Source organism: Podarcis filfolensis, assembly GCF_964270895.1.
Source record: "Podarcis filfolensis genome assembly, chromosome: 5".
Lineage (NCBI taxonomy): Eukaryota > Metazoa > Chordata > Lepidosauria > Squamata > Lacertidae > Podarcis > Podarcis filfolensis.
In genome coordinates this window covers 25,670,509-25,694,132 of record NC_139608.1, presented here as the reverse complement: position 1 = coordinate 25,694,132, position 23,624 = coordinate 25,670,509, and the positions used below count along the sequence as shown (strand labels likewise).

The following is a 23,624-nucleotide window of genomic DNA, read 5'->3' as shown; positions in this document are numbered from 1 at the left end:
TGGAAAAATGAGAGACTGAGAGAAACCATAATTGACCAATTTGCCCATCCCTAATTCAATCACAAGGGAGAGGGGTTTGTTTGTTTTTAAATACTCGAGCCTCATATATAGAAGACCTCCCCTCAGATCACCTGCAGTTCAATCTTCCTGGAGACAGGCATTTTTCCCGCTCTTACCCAGGCATTTTTGTTTCCGTTTTAAACTCTGCTTGTATTTTCAGAAAGGAAATAAATGCCTATGGGGAGCGCACAAGAAGGATGTGAGGGCAAAATCCCTCTCCCACCATCACTGTCTATTGACACCTGTTCAGTTCAGAGGTCTGCTGCTGTCTACATAATACGGTTCAGAATTTGGTCATTTGTTATCACTATATATCTCTGTTCTTCCAACTCTCTTTCTGAGGGGCTTCAGGCCCAGGGATCTAGCCTGCATCTTCCACAATGGAAGGAATTTACCCAGCCAGATGGGCGAGGTATAAATAATAAATTATTATTATTATTATCAGCGCTTTTTTCAGGGGGGGGGGGAGAATACAGGGGTTCACACACCCCTAAACATTTTGTGAATCTAATGAGAGAAGAAACTAAAAAAATTAAAAATTCTTCTCTAGCACAGTGACTCGTCAGTTCTGTTGCTACCCCCAATTTTGGCCTCATTTCTTGTGACGGTGTTTCCTGAGTCTCAGATGGAAGAGACAGTTTAATGAGAGTACCCCTAAACATTTTTTAAAAAGAAAAAAGCACTGATTGTTATTGTTATATTATTCTTACTCAGCTTTTCTGCAATCTCCTTATTCTCCTTTAGCAAAACTTTAATGCCTTTGCCATAGTCACTGGAAGAAAATCTGTAAGGTGAAGCCCAGCTAGCCGTTAACCATAGCTAACCTCTTTCATAATGAGGGAAGAGCTGCCCCCCTAACTTCAGAGGGCCTAATCCAGCCATAAATATCACGTGCAGGTAGCCCATGAATGCAAGTGGAAGCTTATTTCAGACTCCCAGCTTTAAAATCAATCACGGCCGTATGCATTTCAAAGGATTTGGCTTGGTATGTTCTGATACATCACCTGTTGCAGGAAACAGACAATTGCCATCAGTGAGCCCATAAATTTTAACTATGTTGTTTAAGTACCTCTTAAATCTGAACAATTAACACCATCACCCACAAGCGTCCCTTCAGACATCTCTCTTTAGCTTTCCCAGTGGATGATGTCTCTGTTAGTTACTGTTAATTGAACTCTAAATCTGAAAGCTTCTTGGGATATAATAATAAACCTCGTTCTTTCACTTTTTCCTTTTCAGCTAATAGCTGGGGCCAGCGTTTCCCAAACTTCAAAGGGCTCTGTAAGTAAAGACTTTTCATCAGTGGCACTGCAAGTCTTAGTTCTAATCTTTCATGCTTTCTGACGCAAAGACATCAAACGAGTCCAAAGAGAACTGCAATACTCCAAAGCAATGTTGAGTGTGCGCGCCCTCTTTTTCTCTCTGTAAACAGTATATTTAGCAATCATCTACACAATAAAAATGAGAAAATAATTATTTACGTAACTTATAGTTTAATAAACATTGGTCATTGCCTCCCCCGCTTTTTTCTTCTTACAAAAAATCCCCCCAAACAAAACATAGGATTGTACAGTTCAAAAGTAATATCCAGAGCTCAAGGGACTGCTGGAAGAAAATGAAAAAGAATTAGAAAGTGTCTTATGTATAAGTCTTCAAAGCAAAGGCGACCAATTTATGTTTCGTTCTTACTTACTGAACTGTAGTTTGCATATTTTATTGTTCCTATCATCTTCCTTGTTACAATCCATCCAAGGAGTTCTCAAAGAACATTAAGTCCTACAAATAAATAAACTGTGAATGATGAGGAAGATACAAAAAGGCAACAATTAATATCAAAAGGCTGACTTGTAGGGTTTCATTAAAGCCTTTTTAAAGCAGTTCTTCTGAGGAAAGGCAGTTTTGCATCAGAAGAAATCAGACAGCTTTAAAGTATGGAGATAATTTTATTTCTTGCCTTGTCGGACTAAAGGGTTAGGCTAACAACTGAATCATTAGGCACCTTTACAATTTTTATAACCTGCTAGTTAGCTTTTACCTTTAAAGCACTGAATGGCTTGGTACCATCTGCACTCATATGGTTCTCCCTGTACCTTAAGATCTAGTTCAGGGGGGCTTGTTTCAGGAGTGGTCAGTGAAAGCAATTGGACAAACCACTCAGCCTCTTGTGCTTGCCGATCAGAAGGTTGGCAGTTTGAATCCCCGTGACTGGGTGAGCTCTCATTGCTCTGTCCCAGTTCCTGCCAACCTAGCAGTTCAAAAGCACGCCAGTGCAAGTAGATAAATAGGTACCGCTGTGGCAGGAAGGTAAATGGCATTTCCGTGCACTCTGGCTTCCGTCGCGGTGTTGTTTTGCACCAGAAGCGATTTAGTCATGCTAGCAACATGACCCAGAAAGCTGTCTGTGGTGAAATGCCAGCTCCCTCAGCCTGAAGCTAGATGAGCACCACAACCCCATAGTTGCCTTTGCCTGGACGGTTAAGTGCAGGGGTCCTTTAGCTTTTTTTAAAGCAACGTTTTAAAAACATGTCTTTCATCTAAAGCTTTTAATGTTTCATGGAGTATACATGAGGGTAGTTAGCTGGCCTATATCTACATCTTATGTAACTTGCTTAGAGATTTATTTATTAAGCAGTCTATAAATTTTGTCAAATAAATAAATTGGGTGAACCTCAACTACATTTCAGTTGAATTTTCCCTCTCCTCCCCACACACATGCCCCCAAATCTGTTCTAGAGGGTTGGGGGAATTACCCCAAAACAGAATTAAGGGCTGTGCAGAGGGAGAAGAGGGGGAGATTGTTTCTGTTGCGCAAGGGGGAATTTTTGCACTCATGCAACTATCTGTTGATCCCTATGTTGAATCCAACATCCATTTTATGCTGGCTTTGAGATTAATGCGTGGTTTATATTGCTGGTGCTTTTGCTTATCATTGGATGTGTTTATACCCTTCCTCCCAAATTGGAGCACAGGATGTCCACAAAGGGGAAGTCTTCCTGTACATACAGGAAGACTCCCCTTTGCAGATGTTTGTGTCAATACATGGAAATGGAAGTCAGGGCAGCATGGTGTGGAACACGGAGGCATGGCTAACTAGCATGATCCCACTGCCAGCTCAAGCACTGATTGGGCACTTGTGAGTTCATGTATGAAGGGTTCACATTTAGGGCAAACCTGTACAACATGCTTGTGAGAACTAACTCCAATGGACTGCAAGTTCTCATCAGAAGTGGCCTAATATATGGGCTGGAGCCACTATGCTAGCTTCTAAGCAGCTGGGCTGCGGTTGCTTATCAGAAGGAAGAGCAAAGGCAATGGGGACGTTAAAGGTAAAGGGACCCCTGACTGTTAGGTCCAGTCGTGGCCGACTCTGGGGTTGCGGTGCTTATCTTGCTTTACTGGCCGAGGGAGCCTGCGTACAGCTTCCGGGTCATGTGGCCAGCATGACTAAGCCACTTCTGGTGAGCAGCGCATGGAAACGCCGTTTACCTTCCCACTGGAGCGGTACCTATTTATCTACTTGCACTTTGACATGCTTTTGAACTGTTAGGTTGGCAAGAGCAGGGACCGAGCAACGGGAGATCACCCTGTCACGGGGATTCGAACCGCCAACCTTCTGATCGGCAAGCCCTAGGCTCTGTGGTTTAACCCGCGCTGGTGCAGGGCAAATGATGCTCTGCCTAACTTAGCAAGCTGCTTCTGCCTCATACAATTATTTAGATCAAAAGATACTATGACTACCTAACACTATCCAGAATGAGGTAAGGTCTGAATTTAAGATAATGAAAATTCTTGGCAAATTATACGACATACTAAGAGCAGGTGAGTGTCGCCTTAGGCTTTCAATAGGTTCCGGGTGTGTGGTGGTGCCACTTGTGGGAACTACCCAGAGAGCATTGACTCATGACAAGGCCTTTTTGGTGTTGGCTCCCCATTTATGAAATGCCCTCCTTGGTGAGGTGTTCCTGTCTCCATTACTAGCATCAGGGGGGATTTAAGAGCATTCCTGTTCAACCAGACTTTGATATCTAACAGATACTGTTCCCAGCAACCTTGAAATGATATTTGACTGGTTTTAGATGTTTTTAATGCATTTAGTATCTAAATAAATGTGTTGCATTTTGCTGCTCTGGGCTCCTTTGGGAGGAGCGGTGGGCTATAGGATTAAAATGCAGTTGTGTGCCATACACAGAATTGCCTGTGTGGGTAGAGAATATGATGAATCATAAACAAATGTGGCATGGTGCATAGTGTGTTGGGTTTAGGTGCAGGAAACCCAGATTCAAGTATCCATTCAGCCCAGTCTCACAGGACTGCTTCTAAAATGTAGGCATTTAAGGAAACAAGGATTGGACTGAGGAAAGAGAGGACTTTGCCTTTGCTGGTATACTTACTAGGAGGAAACAAGCACCAATCATTACAGCCTTGATTTTTACATCAAGGTCTACAGGAACCTGAATACCAAAGTTGGCTGTATTGGTAAAGATGTTATTGACAAATCCAGACCAATACTTGGAAATCTTGCCAATAGTTGACATTCCGTTTAGAGATTTTACCTGCAGGAAAGGAAAATAACACATGAGAACTGAAAGGAATGCATGGAGAACATTCTTCAAATATTTGGAAGTGTGGGTGAGTGGGATTAAGTGGTGGTTAACTATGACATTGGAGCTATTTAAGAGAGCAAATGAATTTCAGAAATGAGAAGCGGCGTATAACTGAACATCAGAAAAGGAGAGTTCAGTTAAATGTCTAGTGTATAATCGCCAGCTGGCTTAAATTCAATATAGGTATTTTATCTCCAATGAAACCTTATCAAGTAATACAAACCACATTTTAATCTGGGCTGAAACTGACAAAGCCATTTAATACAATAAATACATTGATTCTAGTTCTAGTGAGAGAGAGAGGAAGAAAAACTTCCTTCTATCTGCTTTCTTCAAATCAATGCACAAAATTCTTTTTTATTGACAGAGCTGATGGCACTGATCATGTAATGCATTTGTGGTGTGAATACCATGGAACCCTTATGCAGTTGTCACCACTACCCGCCCCCCATACATCCCCTCCTGCAAGAGCCGCTTATGGAAGCAGTAGAAAACAAGGCATATAAGGGAGTGAAGCACAAGCCAATAATTTAAGTGACGTTCAGAGGCTGCAAACTGCAGTCAGCTTAGTTTAAATATTTTGAAAATGTGAACATTAAAAAAGGCAAACCTCATAGATAGCTTTATAGCAGATTTTAAACGTGTTTTTGTTCTGCTTGGCACTTGATTGATAGCTTTCATGATTTTAATTGCTGCTGCTTTAGTTCTTAATTTACTGGTCTTATTTTTAATGCTCTTTTGAAATATGTGTCTTACAGCACGTTCAGAGTTCAGCGGGGGTTCCTCCCAGGCACAGGACTGAAGTCTTACTGACTTTTGTGAACTGCTTTTATAGTCCTAAAAGGTGGACTAGAAAATCATTAAATAAATAAATTACATTTCCCCCTCCCTCTGAAAATGCAGCACACAAGACGAATAAATTGGTTTAGTGAGGGCTGTCATTTTAATTCATTCCACCACTCCCCGTATTTTGCAAACTGAAAACACACAAAAATCACAATGTTATCAAAAGTACCTCAAAGTCAACATCTCCAAAACAACCGCATGTTGCACAAGGGCCAATTATCTTCAACACATCTTCATTGCTTTCATTCCTGATAGTGAACTTGGGCAGGAGAGGGTCCCATTTCTGCACCACGTAGCCAACTGTAGTCCCAGGAGGAGACTGAACTTCTAACTATTGGACAGTGAAAATAAAAAAGTTAATCTAACCAGTGGCTTTTGAAGATAATTGCTGAAGGTTTTAAGAAAATGACAACTGATGGGTTAGCGCAGGGGCAACCAATATGGTGCCCTATAGATGTTGTTGGACTACAACTCCCATAAACCTCTGCCAGCATGGCCAATACTCAGGGATTGTGGGAGCTTAGTCCAGCAATATCTGGCTATCCCAGGGATGGCTACCCCTGAGTTAGTTCTCCCAGCCCCCTGCTCTGGTCCCAATGCAAATCACCCCTCCCCATGCCCATAATTAAAGGAAGGAATAAATATTGGTGTGCTTCCTAGCTATGCAATTGAAGCTATGCCTAGTTTGAAGATGAATCCTGTCACCAACACCAAAGGAACCCGGAAACTGCAAGTGAGGCTGCCCCTTCTCAGTCTGAAAGACCATGGAGGAAGAAAAAAGCACACTCAGTAAAAGCACAATATCATGCACCCATTCCCTATGCACGATCCCCCTTCTGCAGGATTCCTTTAAAGAAGGGCAAATGCAATACAAAGGGAATAAATGGGGTGCTTATTCTGAAGCACATTCTGTCTTTCAGATGAATGCACACTCAGGTGCAGTTCTAAACCGTCGCCATCAGAATGCGCATACAGATGTAAAGGAAACGTGCAAACTGATAAAAGGGGTTGCTACTAGGATTAACTAACCTTTTGCAGGTAACACGGAAAGCAACAGCTATTACACCTTAAAGGTCTGTTCACTGTGATCACCTCTTGACCTGTGTTGTCTGTAATCCTTATGGTAAAAGACCTCAGCGGCGAGCAGAAGTTACGATCAAAGCAACCATTTTCTTCCACTGCAAAGTAAACTCTTTGTCCCAGGTGGTTTTTAATCTCATACTTGCTGCAGGTCTCAGTCCCAAGTATAACTATATAAAGCCAAACAGGTAGAAATGCATTTAGCCTAAAAAAGAGATATTTTTGATGACCGTTTTGATTCATTTGAATTTGATCCAAGGCTAATTCCTTCTGGATTAGATTTTTATTTTCATTTTTTTAAAAAACAACAACAGAAAATACGTTTTATAAGGTGTGTTGTTTTGAGAGAGAATGTCTTCAAAAATATCGTTACATGCGGTTTTTATAGAGGTAGAAATAGACATTGCATCTTGGTGCAAAAATGAGGGACCAGGTGGGTGGGTCAACATAAGCAAAAGTGATATGGGTTAGAAGTAAATGGATCTGGCATCTCTAACAATGGCTGAGCTGGAATGTGCAGTACCTTGGAGAAGCTCCACTTGCTGGTGAATAATGATCTGGTCCAACTGTTCAGAAATGAAAATAAATAAGAAAACGTGAGAATTGTGGAACATTGAAAATCTGGAGATTTTCATACTCAACAGCATCAAACACTAATAAATAATAGTGCGCTGCATAAAATACTAGATGCAGTACAGTATAGTATTTATTTGTATCTGGCATTTATACAGCACCCAATTAAACTACAGTATGTCCTCTGGGCTGTTAATACCTTTATGTATTTAATTTAAAAAAACCCCAACAAAATTCAAAGACAAGCAAAACTTAAAACAGTCACAACAAAAGCAAATGAGTATAACCAGTACATACATCAGCAGTGTAAAACCATAATGAAATCTACATATGGCAGCAGTGTTGCTTGACTCAATCTCCCTCATGTTGGGTTTCTGCTTTTCAATTTGGGCTGAAAGTGCTTGTAGGGTAATATTGCAGTTTGCTCAAGCCGGAGTGGAGAATAGAGGTGTGTGTGTGTGTGTGTGTAAACTGGCCTACTGTATAAAAGTTTTTTTAAAAAATAAAAAATAAAAATACCAAAATGATCAAGGAAATGGAATAACTCCCCTACCAGGAAAGGATGGTCAATTGGGATATTCTTAATTTAGATGAAAGAAGAGTAAGAGGGGACATGATAGAAGTTTATAAAATTATACACGGCATGGAGAATGCACCACAGATATGGAGCACGGAGAAGCTCCAACTGGAGCGAACTGACCTGGAGCAGCACCCCTGAGGCCAATCCTAAAGTTCAGGCATGTTCACATGGAAGCAGGGCATCCTATGCCTCTCATGGAGATAGTGGGTAGAGTTTTTCTCCTTCCCTCATAAAGCGTGTTCTCCTGCATGGAGAGCATGTGTTGCGGTGGGGTCTAGCAAGACACTTCCTCTTGGTTGCTGGGCAGGACCATTTGGATGGCCATGACTGTGATTGAGCCAGTTTGGGTTGTTGAGGAGATTTTGATGTTACCATTTAGAGGGTTGGCCCGAAAGTTATATATTCTTGGCACACAGCTTGGTGCAGTCTCTTTTGCTGCGTGCATTGGATTGCCCGCCCAACCTCCCTAATTTTAGGGATGTTGTGTTGACCTTGCTACGCCTGTCATGGGGTCGTCTGCTTTTGGGGCAGGGGCCTGGTAGGAATTTTGTCCATTTGGCAGATTGGCTGGCGCCATTTGGTTTTTGCCTACTGCATAGCAAATTGTTACAACTTGTAAGGTTGCGGTTAGGCATTGATTAAAATTTGGTTGGTTGAGGGGTAAAGGTTGGCTGTGCCTGCCTCTTCAATGCTGCTGCTGCAAAGAAATTCCGTTAAAGGAATCCAGGATTTTGCCATGCTTTTGTCCGAATCCCTAGCAAGGGGCTTGGGCCACTTGCGGGGAGGGGTGACAGTATGGTGCCCAGCCCCATTCTCTCCCCAGTATTGTTTTCCCTTACTGGCTTTAGCTGGAAACCGGAAGTCAGTTCTGTTCCGGGGCGGGGCCAGATAGTCATAACCAATGCCTAAGCAACCACTCACATGTATTTTAATAAAGTTGTGGCCAAAATTATGCCAAAAACCTTAAGCAAAAATTCTGTGTGAATTGTGATTTATTTAGGGGGTGGCTTGGGGACCTCGACACGCAACATTAGAACTTGTGGGCATCCCATGAAGCTGAATGTTGGAAGATTCCAGACAGATAAAACAAAGCACTTCTTCATGTGCTATGGAATTTGCTCCCCAAAAGTGGCAGTGAAGGCCACCAACTTGAATGGCTTTTTTAAAAGGATTATATAAATTCAGGAAGGACAAGACTATTGTCTATGATGCCTATATTCTGCCTCCTCTGCCAGAGGCAGTTTACCCCTGGATGCCACCTTCTGGAAATAGCAGGTGGGCAGAGTGCTCTTCCACTTATGCATATTTCCCAAGTCCCCTGGGGAAAAATGAGACATCCCAGGATTTTAGCGGCTGTCTTGGGTGCCACGATCTCATGCTCTCTTGCGCGACACTCTCACCCTTTAAAAAGTGCTTTGTTGGAACCACGATCTTGTGCGGTGCCCAAAACACAAATGGGCATTTGTGGGTGCTGTGCAAGTTCTTGCACCCCAAAAAGCAGTTTTTCAGGGCAGGAGCGAGGCACATGTCTACATGACTCGCCCCGGAGCACGTCCCAGAAGATGCAAGTCCTGGTTTCACCTTGGAAAAAGTTAGAACGTATGTCCTGCTTGCGGGCTTTCCACAGGAATCTGGCTGGGTGTTGGAGTAGGTGTTGGATTCGATGGGCCACTGAGATGATCCAGCAAGCTGTTCCTTTAAAAAGTGCTTTGAAAATTTACATTCCTTGTCTAATTAAAATATACTTTTGCCTCTCACCCCGCCCACCATTGGCACTTGACTCCAGTAATGTTGCCCAGAAGGGAATGTCGTCTTCAGGCTGAAGCATGTTCCCCACTCCTGCCTTAAGACCTGAAGTTCTTCCTCAATGCAGTCTGAGAAGCAGGGAACTGAATTCTATCCCATTCTAACCACATATGGGACATATGAGCATTGAAAAAACAACACCACAAAAATAAGGAATTTGATGTACAGTGTTACCTCAGGTTACATACACTTCAGGTTACAGTCGCTTCAGGTTACAGACTCCGCTAACCCAGAAATAGTACCTTGGGTTAAGAACTTTGCTTCAGGATGAGAACAGAAATCACGCGGCAGCAGCGGGAGGCCCCATTAGCTAAAGTAGTGCTTCAGGTTAAGAACAGTTTCAGGTTAAGAACGGACCTCTGGAATGAATTAAGTTCTTAACCCGAGGTACCACTGTATGTCCACATCAGAACCACATCAGAATCAAACACATGGTTACAAAGAATAGCAATTCCTTTTCCAGTAATGCCCTTGGCACAAGCACTTTTGACAAGATGCAAGTTTGTGCCTTTTGTTGTCTCTAGGTTCACCCCGTTTCATGATACAGAAAAGGCAGGAGAAAAATTGGGGCAACCTCCAATTGCAATTCTAAAAATTTGCTCTCTGAAGCAGCTCTTGCCCTTGTTGTCGAACAGGCTTTCTATTAACAATTTTCATGGAGTATTTGGAAGTGTTTGATCACATATGATATTTCCAGGCAAGAAGCCTCAGATCTAAGTACAGTGATGGTGTGACAGGAGTTCTAAGGCTCCGTAATTTAGATTTGATTTCACCAGAGTTAGGGTCCAGCTAGAAATCAAAAGTTTTGCTTTTCAGAAAACCTCAAAGCTGACTTCTTTCATTCTACAAATCTGAGCCTGCAGCAGAATATCAGATGGAATAAGTGGGTCCTTTGCAAGACTAGCTAGACAACAGCAAAATCCCTAAGAAAGATGGTTCCCTAAACGTTTGCTCAGCTCAAAACATCAAGCAAAAAGACACAAATGTAGGTAGTAGTCTTGGTTCATTAGGGAAGGGGCGAAACCCAAAATCTACAGGATAGTAATATCTTTATTAGATCAACCAAGAGCTTTCAATTTATTCAGAGTTCTTCATCAGACTAGCTGTTCAGCAAAATTGGGAAGAGAGAAAAAGCAGGGCACAATCTATACCTCAAAAGTCTGCAGGTGGATTGCAGAAGTTTCAAGAGCAATCCAGGTCTAGGGGTATATGTGAGGTGGGGAGAGGGATAGGGAATCTGTGCCCCTCCAGACATTGATGGACATTTCCCATCAGTTCTTATTTCCCATCATACCTGACCATTGGCTATGCTGGCTTCAGCAGATGGGAATCTGGGGAGCCACAGTTTCTCTGTCCCTGGTTTGGCAACTCTAGAAAAAGTCGTATTTCAGAAAAGAAATAAAACAAAAATTTTGCATGCATCTGCGCAACCTACCTACGACACTTCATCATACCAAGAAATGAGAGCGGGTGTTTAGTTACCTACTGTAGAGGAAAGGTCAAGCAGAGGATGGAATTGTCCAATAGCAAAAACACCACTCCATCCCCAGTGGAGGAAGCAACACCGGCCAACACAGTGTTCATGCTGTGTTGATGTGTGGCATCCCTGAGGCACTTGCAAAGGTAATTCATAACTACCCCAAAGGGGGGGAAATGCACCATCTGGAATTGCTATGCTTCTGAGGAGAGAAAAAAATGTTTTGAGTAGATCTGGAGTGAGATGTGGAGTAAATTCAAGGGAAGACAGATCATCTCAGGGAATCCCAAAGTGAAAATTATTATAATCTGTTGCTGCATTTTACGGAAGCACAAAAAGATAAAGGCACAACAGATCATTTTGGAAAGGTGGAAGTAAATCTAAAAGGGGGCCCTTCAAACACATCTAATATATAATTTTACAGTTACAGTAGTTGGAAGTGGAACAGGACCTGGCTGAGGTATTCCAGACCAGGAGGCAAACCGGCAGGAGGCTGGGCTTGTTTCCAGACAACGGTAGTTTCTGAAGTCTTTGTTTGAGCTGGAGGCTCTGGAGAACCGGGAAGAGGATCTTGCATTGGTTTCTGAATTTGGCCTGAAATAGCTGCATGAAAACATTATAAAAGTTTTTAATGAAAATCGATCCTAGTTTGGTCAATAACAACAGCCTGATTGAAGCATTCCACCTCCATCATGTGAGACTCACATCCACTGGTCACACACCCTCTGTGACATCTTCAATGCCCTTCTGTTCAGCTCACCTCACACCACATTGTAGCTTTGTTGCTGAAAAGTCTGAAGCAGGGAGCATGGTCAGTCATGCAGACTGGTCCATTAGGGCGAAAGGGGCACAGCTCTGCAAACCTCAGCCAACCCCCAACTGCCTGCCTTCTTACTTACATCCACTCCAGGATGTACAGTACTACCAGCAGTCAACTTCCTTCTCCTTAGTCTCACTGTTGCCCTCGTTGAACTTAGCAAGCAAGAGGATGGGGACAAAACCAAAAATTATTTGACCCTGCCTTGTCATTGGCTCTTGCTCCATCTGCTTTTGGCCTCTCTGCCTTCTGCCCTACTAGTCAAAGGCAGGCAAAGAATCCTGGGAATCCCAGTGTTCCCTGGGAAAAGGCATTGCATACCATCCAACATTTCTCCAATGAAAATAGGGATGTCCTATTCCATCATCATCATCATCATCATATTTATACTCCACCCATCTGACTGGGTTTCCCCACCCACTCTGGGCAGCTTCCAACATATATAAAAAACATAACAAAGCATTAAACGTTTTAAAAATTCCCTATACAAGGCTGCCTTCAACCAGTGGCGTGGGAAGGGGGGTGCGGTGAGTGCAGGCCGACCCAGGTGTAATCACTGAGGGGGGTGACAAAATGCCAAAAATATGTGTTTTTGAAAAAAATAACTCCTGCACCCACCACACTCCCTTTCCTATGCCACTGTGGAAGCACTCTCCTCTTGAGTGATTTCCAGAAACCAGGAGCATTGCTGCCTCCAACTTTTCAGGCAGAGCACAGCCTTTAAGGCTAGTAGCCTTCGACAGCCCTCTCCTCCATGAATCTGCCTAATCCAGAGGTGTAGCTAGGTGAGGCGGGGGGCACTGGGTGCCACACCGCGGGGCTTGCAGCGTGCCTGAGCCACACGTCTCTCCTGAGGGGGAGGCGGCGGGTGGACCGCCTGCAAGTTCTGCACTGCTTTTTCAAGCAGCGGGGGGCTTGCATCTGCCCACCTCCTTAGCTGCCCTACAGCTGAGGGGGAGGCTGTGTAGAGGCTCCATGCAGCACGCCCTGCCTTGGCTTGCCCTGCCCCCATGGGCGGCTTGTTCCGCCCCCGGCTGCAGGGCGCATGTGCTGCCCCGGACACCCAAGCAGCTAGCTACGCCACTGCCTTTGGCTCGAGGGTTGGATAACTCCCTACCTTCTAACATTTCTCCCATGAAAATAGGGATGTCCTGAGGAAAAGCGGGACATTCAAGGGTCAAATCAAAAACCAGGACAGCTTCTCTGAATCTGGGATTGCCCATGGAAAATAGGGACACTGGGTGGGTCTGTCGTTTACTGTTAAACCACTATGATGATTGTAGCTCGTGGAGGGAAATAGGGGTTTCCTAACAACTCTGGAGGGACGCGGGTGGCACTGTGGGTAAAACCTCAGTGCCTAGGACTTGCCGATCGTATGGTCGGTGGTTTGAATCCCCGTGGCGGGGTGAGCTCCCGTCGTTCGGTCCCAGCTCCTGCCCACCTAGCAGTTCGAAAGCACTCTTAAGTGCAAGTAGATAAATAGGGATCGCTTTATAGCAGGAAGGTAAACGGCATTTCCGTGTGCTGCGCTGGTGCTGGCTCGCCAGAGCAGCTTCGTCACACTGGCCACGTGACCCGGAAGTGTCTGCGGACGGCGCCGGCTCACGGCCTCTAGAGCGAGATGAGCACGCAACCCCAGAGTCGGACACGACTGGCCCGTACGGGCAGGGGTACCTTTACCTTTAACAACTCTGGGAAAAGTGCTACAGTTCCCAGAATTCTTTGGGGGGAGTCATCAAAGTGGTATGATACTGTTTTAATTGTATAGTGCAGATGGTGCCGAATACAACCTGCATACCCCGTAAAGGATCTTTATCTTTGCCAGTCCTGCTTCATTCTATTTTCACGGCTTGACCAACTCTCTTCTATCTCCTTTCATGTCAGAGGAAGCTTCATCTCTGCCTTCTCTGATCATGCTCTGCTCGCTTTTTAGAGACGGAAGGTAGCCCATCTGAAGAAACCTTGTGTGACAATGATGTGTCTTTTACAATTTGGACATAAACTACCAAGTTACAGTTTTCGGCTGTTGTGGGTTTAGAAGAGGCCCCTTTGTGTTATTTTCCATTGTGAGCATGCCTGTTTCATCGTGTAATTGTATTTTGATCTTAATTTATCATTGCAGCCACAGCTTTCCTTCAAAAGCTCGAGACCCCAGGAAGAAGGAGGAATCCCTTTGAATTTCTATCTGGCTTTTGAAAAATGCATAACCGGGGCATAAATATTTCATATGCTCTCCTGCATCATTTTACCTCACAGAATCCTGTCGTTGGCCAAACTTGTGTTTCCTGAAATGCCGTGAAGTTTTATTGGCCAAGTACAGGTGTCATTTTTAAAGAAGGGGCTGGTGGGGGGAAGTGAAGTCTGCCCTGTCACTCAGACTTAAGCTAGAGAAAATCAAGCAGCAGGTGCACTAAATATTCATGGAAATCTAAGGCAATTTGAGGAGTGGTATACATTATTTTGTGCATCTGCAAAGGTGGTACATGAAGGGATCCCTATTCCAGTAGTTTTCCACACACTTATCTATGCTGTAGATAAAGCATATAAATTGCAATATTTTAAACCACTGGCTGCTGATTAGATGTAGATTTATGCTTTATGTTCCTTTTCTTTTGGGATACTTTGCTCCAAATGATTTTGCTAACTCCATTAAACACCATTCTACTCCTTAGCATTTAAACAGAACATTACATTTTGCACAGTGTTTTCCTGTTGTCTTCACAATAACAATGCATTCCCCCCTCCCATTTTACAGATGGGACAACTGACTTTTTCTACTGCACCAGAAAGTACCTACATTCGCACACCCCAAGATTACAACCTACTTAATTGCATATGGCAAGAAGTGCCATAAAAATTACCCAGAAATTAAAACTATCCATATTAAAATAGCATTTCATGTATAATTTTTGGCGTGTGATCTTGTTAGTACTTCCAGAGAACCCTCTTGCCAAATTTTTTAACACCTGTGCTATTTGAAGAGACGGGCTGGTAGATATGAGAGAAGAATTTGACTTCATTTTTAAGTATAACATTTCATTTTTATTCTTTTTAAAGGGAAACGGTTTGAAAGGATTTCCAGTTGCTGGCAATTTTCACCTTTAATGAGGAGTTAGCTGTCTCAAACTAAAGGGAAGACATGGCACGAACTAGCCCCTTCAGTCTGATTGCACTCAATTGTCCTTCAGACGCTTGTTAGTGGGGATTTTGTCAACCATGTTCCAAATGATCAGTACTTGCTGACGCAATAATTCTCTGGTGAAGTGTGCTTGAAGGATGTGAAACTTTGAATGGAAGCATGACCTTTCTATGTTTCCTATTGTTTAATAAATAGCATGTATGCAAAAGCAGACAGGTGCCGGTGTAAGGATACAACTAACACAGCACATCTGTGAAGAAATGCAAGCTGAAGTTTATATATTATAGCTGACATTCAATTTTATTCCGCCTCAGTTGCAGCATAGTCAGAGCAGAAATTACCACTCCTTGGAGTTGTCACTTTCCCATTTAATCAGATGGCTGATTGTTATATACCATTAGGGGGGGTTTCTTTTTTATCCCCCCCCCTTTTTTAGTAAACATCCCTTTATGGGTTATATATAATCACTTACCTTGAGAGGCCATGAAGCTGCCTGATTCACTTCTTCAAAGGAAGCCAGGTTAAAAGAAAAGGCTTTTCTTGTTGCAGCAAGGGAGGGGGGAAAGCACAGCATGCACAAACTTCAGAAGGTGTCTGTCTACTTCATGTCAGGTTACAAAAGAACGGCAAAGAAACACATTGCCTTTCTCGTATTTCTGATCACTGCATTTTATGGGTATGGACAACAGGGGGAGACGATGCTTGCAATCAAGATACACACACACAAACACACACACACAGGAGCAAGAAAAATAAACAGAGCACATAAAGAAATTAAATTGGCCGATTCTGTGCTTTTATTCGCCTGGAATTCAAACCAACCTTTTGATTCCGTGTGTTGTTTGTTTTTAGCTCTCAGTAGTCTAGCTCCAGAAGGAGCATCAGCAAAAGAAGCATAGTTGGTGACTTGATGTCTACCCAAAGCTAAACACAATGTTTTCAATAGTACAGAAGCATGTGGCACATATGTGCAAGATGGGAGGTTTCATCCTCCTGTCATCCTTTACGGAATGAAATTGTTTTCCAAGATAAAATGCCCTGCACACTGGAATTCAAGAAACTGCTATGGAAATGGCATTTAAGTATGGAGATCTGGCTTCACAATAGAGACCAAATCAAAAAGCTAATGGTAGCTCTAAAAGCATTGGGAGAGAGTAACCTTGAGTTGTGCCAGCTTGTATTTCTAACTCAAGTGACCAAGTTGCCATGGAGATTGTATCGTATCTGTGTGTGAATCACACAGGCATGATTCACAACTGTTAAGTGACCACAAAAAGGGCAATGCAGGAAAAGGCTGTCATGTAATACCTGGCAGACTGAAAGCCACAGTAATTATCATTCATAGTTATCTATCCTCATATCTCTTTGTACCTTTAGCTCCCTCCCAAGGTCATTATATCTAAACTGAAGTCCCATTGCAGATGATATGACAAGCACATATTGCTCTCCCCTCTTCCTGTTTATTAATAAAATAGTATGGAATTCATCTTTTTCCCAGTCCAGTGCGTAATTTATTTAACCTACTGAACTCATTGGCACAAGATGCCCGCTAGCTTAGGATAACAGGGTGGCACATTCCTTTTATTATTATTATTCACCATTCTAAGAAACAAACAAATAAACAAAATCAGTGCAGTTTTGAAATGTTCATGCTACCATCGTGATTCAAAATGGCACCTAGTTGTGTCCCAAGATAGATTAAAACTTGCTCCTTGATCTCAGGCGGTACTGTGCAAAATATGGTTACGATATCTTTAGAGGTTTGCACAGCAAACAGAAGCTTCCCAAAATATTCAGCATTTCTGAATGGCCTCCATGTGATAAAAATGATGTGTAGACCAACCTGCAGCTGCCCTCCAGACAGTAGCAGCTGGTGGGATGGTATGGGCAGAGGCAGGGAGGTAAAGGTCCCCTGGATGGTTAAGACCTGTCAAAGGCAACTATGGGGTTGCAGCGCTCATCTCGCTTTCAGGTTGAGGGAGCCAGCGTTTGTCCACACACAGCTTTCTGGATCACGTGGCCAGCATAATTAAACTGCTTCTGGCACTACGGAACACCGTGACAGAAACCAGAGCCCATGGAAACGCTGTTTACCTTCCCACCACAGCAGTACCTATTTATCTACTTCTGCTGCTGTGCTTTTGAACTGCTAGGTTGGCAGGAGCTGGGACAGAGCAACTGGAACTCACCCCATTGTGGGGATTCGACGACTCTGTTGCTAACCCACGTCAAGCCATTCCAAGATGTTTCAATATCATTTAATTGAAGTCTTAGTAACAGAAGATTAGCTAGAAACAGCCTTTCAGATGCTGTTGGATTGCAACCTCCATCACCCTTGACCATTGGCCACGCTGGCTGAGACAGAGCTGTTCAACCATGGAGCAGACTCCCTTGGTAAGTGGTGAACTCTCTTTCATTTGAGGCTTTTATCAGATGGCCATCTGTTAGTGATTATTTAGTTGTGATTCCTACATTGCAAGGGGCTGGACTAGATTACCCTTGGGGTCCCTTTCAACTCTACAATTCTATGATTTATTGGAGTAAGAGAGCTAGAATGTATACTGCAGATTAGGAAGGATATCAGCATATCTCAGATGGTGTCATGGTAGTTATGCAGCTGAGTTAAGGAAGTTGTATAAAGCAAGAGTTATTTTTTTAAAATGGAAGTTCTTTATGAAGAAAATTCTCAAATGAGGAAAATGCCCCAGAACTTCACTTCCTGCACAAGGCAATGCCATCCATGGAATACACTCACGGTGACTTTGATAAAGTGGCTTCATCAAACAAGAAGTTGTATATGAACTTGTATAGGCTTAACAAAAACACCCAGTTCAAAATCCGACCTTAGTTTCATTATTATAATTCAAGGAACATCAGTAAGTTTGGTAAGCTTTGTTGCTAAGGCCTTTCAGCTATCAAACCATTCAGCACTGACACAGAATACTTATATCTACAAAATTTGCAGTTCAAACATGTTTTACTAATGGAGTGATTTGCTCTTGAAGTGTCAATATGATTTGTTATCATTCGTGGCTAATGTTCATTTGATTGTTTGGAAACTTGGTTTCTTTTTTTCCAGCAAAAAATAATAATGTAAAAATGAAAGCCAGCATGGAAATGAGTAATAAGAATTTAGCTTTTGCATATTTTTGCATTATTTTAGTAAGCAAAATTTGAAGCACCGGATGCTCATTCTTTCCTACAAAATGTGCTTATTTTCTTCCTTAATGCTCACATTACCACCATACTAGGCTTGATCCTAAAAGGGACAGGGGTGGCGTTGTGGGTTAAACCACCAAGCCTAGAGCTTGCCGATCAGAAGGTCGGCAGTTCAATTCCCTGTGACAGGGTGAGCTCCCGTTGCTAGGTTCCTGCTCCTGCCAACCTAGCAGTTTGAAAGAATGTCAAAGTGCAAGTAGATAAATAGGCACCGCTCCAGCGGGAAGGTAAGCGGCGTTTCCATGCACTGTTCTGGTTCACCAGAAGCGGTTTAGTCATGCTGGCCACATGACCCAGAAGCTGTACGCCGGCTCCCTCGGCCAATAAAGCAAGATGAGCGCCGCAACCCCAGAGTTGTCCACGACTGGACCTAACGGTTAGGGATCCCTTTATCTTTAGGCTTGATCCTGAAAAAGCAGCAGAGGACGTGGAAGCCAAGCAATATCCAAGTGGCAGATTGAGAGCCAGTGTGGTGTAGTGGTTAAGAGTGGTAGTCTCGTAATCTGGGGAACCGGGTTCGCGTCTCCGCTCCTCCACATGCAGCTGCTGGGTGACCTTGGGCCAGTCACACTTCTTTGAAGTCTCTCAGCCCCACTCACCTCACAGAGTGCTTGTTATGGGGGAGGAAGGGAAAGGAGAATGTTAGCCGCTTTGAGACTCCTTAAAGGGAGTGAAAGGCGGGATATCAAATCCAAACTCTTCTTCTTCTTCTATGCATCTGTGACTGATCACTAGGTTCTACCTTTGTGCTCATGGTTGTATTAACAGGAAAGGATTCCAGGTCCCATAATGGGACTCTGTTAATGATAAAGCATGCTGTTTTTCATGTGAGCAAGAACACAGGAAGTACAATGGTAAGAACATCTGCTTTGCATGTAGCTGCAACATCATGGGAAGGATGTTTTAGCTACCCCACCCTTCGCCCTTGGAAGCCTTATAAGAAGCTACTGAGGGTGAGAGACTGTGAGCAACATTGTTGGAGGGGTGTTTCTAGGATTAAGGTGAAACTGTGACGCTCCCTTGTAATTTTTGTCATTGGATGGTGCATGTTAGACTTACAGTATTGAAATGTGGGCTTTATGCTATTATATTTTGGTATTGCTGTTATCATGAAATTGTATAATGTTTGTTTGAAATGCATCTCTGTTTCCTTGTTATAAGCCCACTTTGCAAATGTTTCTTTTTCTTTCTTTTTTTTTGGTGGGAAAGTGACATACAGTGGTACCTCAAGTTACATACGCTTCAGGTTACGGACTGCACTAACCCAGAAATATTACCTCAGGTTAAGAACTTTGCTTCAGGATGAGAACAGAAATCGTGCTCCGGCAGCGCGGCAGCAGCAGGAGGCCCCATTAGCTAAAGTGTTGCTTCAGGTTAAGAACAGTTTCAGGTTAAGAACAGACCTCCGGAATGAATTAAGTTCTTAACCACTGTACAAATAAAATGAATGAATGAATGAAGTGACCATTGCTCAGTTGGCGAGCATGCAGAAGGTCCCATATTTAATCCCTGGCATCTTCAGGTAGAGCCAGAGATTGTAGGTTCGGCTTTGTGGGTTTAAGACCCACATTGGGCAAAAGATTCCTGCATTGCAGGAGGTTGGACTAGATGATCCTTGTTGTCCCTTCCAACTCTACACTTCTATGATTCTGTGATTCAGGTAGCAGGTGATGGGAAAGATCTCTGACTGAAGTCCCAGAGAGCTGCTGTCAGTTAGACAAGGCCTGGGTCCACAAATTATCTGACTAGCTACAAGGCAGTTTTCTGGGTATGTTCCCACATAGTTCTGCACAGGATACACAATTCATTTATGGAATTCACTCGGGGAGAAAGGTTATTATGGCTATGAGATTAATATCCTTTCTAAACACAAAAGTAGCCAGCATCACAGAGGACAGAGCAGACAAGGGCTATCTGGCATGGTAGTTAAATGGAATGGCTGTGTTCAAAGAAAGACATTGTTTGGAACAAGAAAAGGCTATTGCCGTCATGCCTTGCTTGTGGACTTTCCAGAGCAATCAGGATTGGTAGTATTGGAGACAAAATATTTGGCTAAATAGGACTTTGGTGAATCAGATAGGCCTTTGGATTGACCAGACTGGAAATCCTTGGCTGCCCTGTGTAAGAACCTTTTCCTTTTCCTCAGGTCTTTCTCATGGTCATCAAAGAATGCCACATCTCTTTTTATCTCCTGCTGGTTTTCCCCCATGCTCCTTATAAACAGTAGAAACAGCATGAGATTAATACATAGCACATAGTCCTCCATACTGGAACAATGTGCACAGGATGTTTATCCGCTAAAGCAAATTCTGTTCTTACAGTAAGGGCAGTTTGGTCAATTTGTACTTGCACACACAAAATAATATAACTAATTTCTATACACTTTGTTACCCTAGTAGTTAATTGCATTGATTTTGATGAATGACAAGCCAAACATTGCTGGTGTGTGTGTGTTGCAGTTTGATGATGATGATGATGATGATGATGATGATATCCTTTGATAATTATTAACAATAATAAACAGGGGAAAATACTTTAAATCATAATATTCTGCAAGAAAATATGACTTGGTATAAAATTACAATATTTCGTCTATTTAAAAAGCCTCCCTCAAAACCTACTTCAATTTTCTTTTGTGGAAGATAATTATTTTTATTGACAATAATGTCAGTTTCCCCAGAATTTACTTTTATAGTCATGCCAAATATTATCATATTTAGTAAGCTAGAACCAGTGGCCAATGACTTGCCATTGTTCATGAAACTGATTACAGACGGATCAGTTATTTTGTTATTTGATTAATTTAAATGGTCTGGACCATTCAAATAACAGTGTCCCTCTGAAATCTGTGGAATATAACAGAACCGTGCACTTAGTTATTTTGTAAATCATGAAGATGATATGCTGGGGAAAATACCTAAGGCAAAAACAATCCAAGAAGCTCTGTGTGATGACAATAATGATGCAGCTTTCAAGGGCAACAGCTACCTCTAGAGAGAGGGCAGGTCAAAAATGACACAAACTTCACAGATGGGAACAATGCCTCAGATCTTAGTGAACTGATGGGAGGAGTTTGCTCCTTGGTGCCTGGGATGCAGGGCTTCTAGATGAACCTCTCTGCCACAGGCATGAATGTTGGCAAGAGGAAATGCTGTTGGCCTGGACCATGGATGGGGAACCTCTGGCCCACAGGTTAAACTTGGCCTGCTAGGCCTCCCAATTTGGCCCATGAGGCCATTTTGGGGAAGCCACACCACCCATCCTCCTAATGGAAGTTTTTTTTAGCTCACCATTTCTGTTTTGTAAGAATCATAGGGCCAGATTCAGCTAACACATGGGGTTAGTGCAAGGATTCTTGCTAGTGCTGTGGTGCTTTGTCTCCTCATGTGCCCCCTGCACCCCCACAGTTCTGCTCTGGAGGGCTGGGAGAACTCCAGAATGGCATGCATAGGGAGGAGAAGGGAGGTTGTTCCATCTGGCAAGCAGAAACACTTGTATTGGTGGGACAACTGTATTAGTCTGACATTTCATTCCACCCATAGTTTGCTGTCATGTCCAAATTTGGCAAACTGGGGTTTGTTCAGACCAGTTAACAAAGCTTTGCTGTCAGTTCACAATTTGCCTTGCCAATGCCAAAGGAAAAACTGAAAACTGAGAGGAGTATCTGTTTAGAAAATGTATAGTCTTATGCTTGGGAGAGGACCTCCCCAGTTCTTCCTTCCCCCTAACAACTCTGCTTTAGAGTGCCATCAATTCCTAAGTCATATCAGCAAGAAATGCTCCAATCCCCAGCTTCCATTCATATCGATCTGCAGGCCTAGCAACCAACACCCCACTTACCCTGCTTCACAAGGCCTGATCATGAATGTTTTGGGCATGCAGACGTGAACATCAGTGAGACCAACCACTATCTGGAAACACAACTCTTTGGCTTTCCAGGACACGGGGAAGAAGGAATGCATCCACTAATATTTGAGTCAAGCAAATAAAGATATAAGATCAGCTCAAGAGGCATCACCTACCCATATGCCACATTATAGTCATCTCATTTTAAAGGCTTCTCTGCTGCTGAAAATGCAGAGTACGAACTGAATCTAAGAATCAACATGCAAGCTAGAAGCTTCTTTCTTTTATTCCTAGAGATCTTAAACAACCTCCCCTCCCTCTGCATCTAATCCTCGTCTTTCTGTCAAAAACATCAATGTACCAAAAACGTGACATTTGCTTTTGTGACTCACCTTGAATTTTGGTTTGTCTGATGTGTCTTGCTACAGCTGGTACCCACACAGTAACTCCACTGATGTGAGCCTGTTTGCAGAGATACTGCAGTTAGCCCAGTAATAGCTAAAGATGCGGCACCGCTATGCTGACTCTCCTTCAGCTGCATTTCAACTACACAAGTCACACACACTGCTTGTGCAGCAAGTCCTGGGTAGTTCATCACGGGGAGAAAAAGTCTGCCTTGCTCTTCTTCGGCACTGGAATCAGGAGTTTTTGCAAAACATAAAGCAGAAAATCTTTAAAATAACAATTAACAGTTTATTGCAAATTTTCTCAGTAGCTAATTCACTATTTATGTTAGCAATTAACTGAAATGAAGAACTAGGTCATGACGATAATATAACCATAGATTTCAAATGGCAAGGCAGGAAAAAGAGAGAGCGAGAGCAAATGTTTAAATCCTATATCCTATAGTAATGAGTTTTAGATAAGGGAAACTTTTTGCAAGCTTTGTTTTCCATCTTCTGTAATGGCCTGGGAGGGTTGCAAACTGAAAATGGCTTTGTCAGAGCTTCTAGAGTTTCCAGGGCAATTTATCAATTGTCCATTTACTTTTATTCCACACAGAATACCCAGCAAATCAGACCTGGCGCCAGGGGTTGGAATGATCAGGAATGGAATGGTCAATGACTCATTGGAATGGTCAATGACTCAAGCCTTGAGTGAGGTCACAAACCTAGGTCACCTGAGCTTGTCAGCAATACTTTCCCTGGAGGCTGGGCCGCTGTGAACACAAGAAGGCCAAAGACCCATTTTCTCCAGAATCCTGTTCTTACAGTGGCAAACCAGATGCCTATGGGATGCCTGCAAACAGGATCTGAGTGCAACAACACTCTCCTCACTTGTTATTCTCAGCAACTTGTATTCAGAGGGATGCCACCTCTGATGCTGAAGGAAGGACATAGTCATCGTGGCTAGTAACCATTGATGGACTTTTCCTCCATGTGGTCGTGTGGTTGATACACACTCTTTTACTTTCCTTTGGGGCCCTAAACTAGTGTCACTCTGGAGCGACTCCATAGGCATTGTGGGAGTATTAAAATGGTGGGTGACACGGGTAGCACTGGTTGTCTAGACGAGTCTTTTTTTGCTGCTGCTGTGCATGCCTGAGGATAGTAAGGTAAGGGGAGGAAGAGGGGCAC

At 43.0% G+C, this 23,624-nt stretch overlaps 1 protein-coding gene across 2 annotated transcripts; it reads right to left on the bottom strand.

Moving 5' to 3' along the window:
• Window positions 1-1,533: 1,533 nt before the first annotated feature.
• On the bottom strand, window positions 1,534-23,068 carry PLSCR5 (phospholipid scramblase family member 5). 2 transcript variants are annotated; one of them, XM_083616416.1, is made up of 10 exons: window positions 23,035-23,068; window positions 22,440-22,679; window positions 15,455-15,486; window positions 11,478-11,629; window positions 7,114-7,156; window positions 6,540-6,760; window positions 5,680-5,841; window positions 4,452-4,613; window positions 1,754-1,836; window positions 1,534-1,665 (listed from the first exon to the last, which is right to left on the bottom strand). In XM_083616416.1, exons 2-9 carry the CDS (start codon window positions 22,640-22,642, stop codon window positions 1,798-1,800), a joined length of 1,014 nt encoding a protein of 337 aa, XP_083472542.1. In that variant the 5' UTR covers window positions 22,643-22,679; window positions 23,035-23,068; the 3' UTR covers window positions 1,534-1,665; window positions 1,754-1,797. The 2 variants fall into 2 exon arrangements, with proteins under 2 accessions (XP_083472542.1, XP_083472543.1); XM_083616417.1 differs by lacking the exon at window positions 23,035-23,068 and having other exon boundaries at window positions 15,455-15,521; window positions 22,440-22,512.
• Window positions 23,069-23,624: the final 556 nt, after the last annotated feature.

Excerpts from the sequence above, each read along its gene's own strand:
- PLSCR5 (XM_083616416.1), bottom strand. The coding sequence starts at position 22,642 with ATGAACTACCCAGGACTTGCTGCACAAGCAGTGTGTGTGACTTGTGTA. Across the intron at positions 6,761-7,113 it reads GCAAGTGGAGCTTCTCCAAG|TTATACTTGGGACTGAGACC; the intron begins GTACTGCACATT and ends GGCTTTATATAG. Across the intron at positions 5,842-6,539 it reads TTCCGTGTTACCTGCAAAAG|TTAGAAGTTCAGTCTCCTCC; the intron begins GTTAGTTAATCC and ends ACTGTCCAATAG.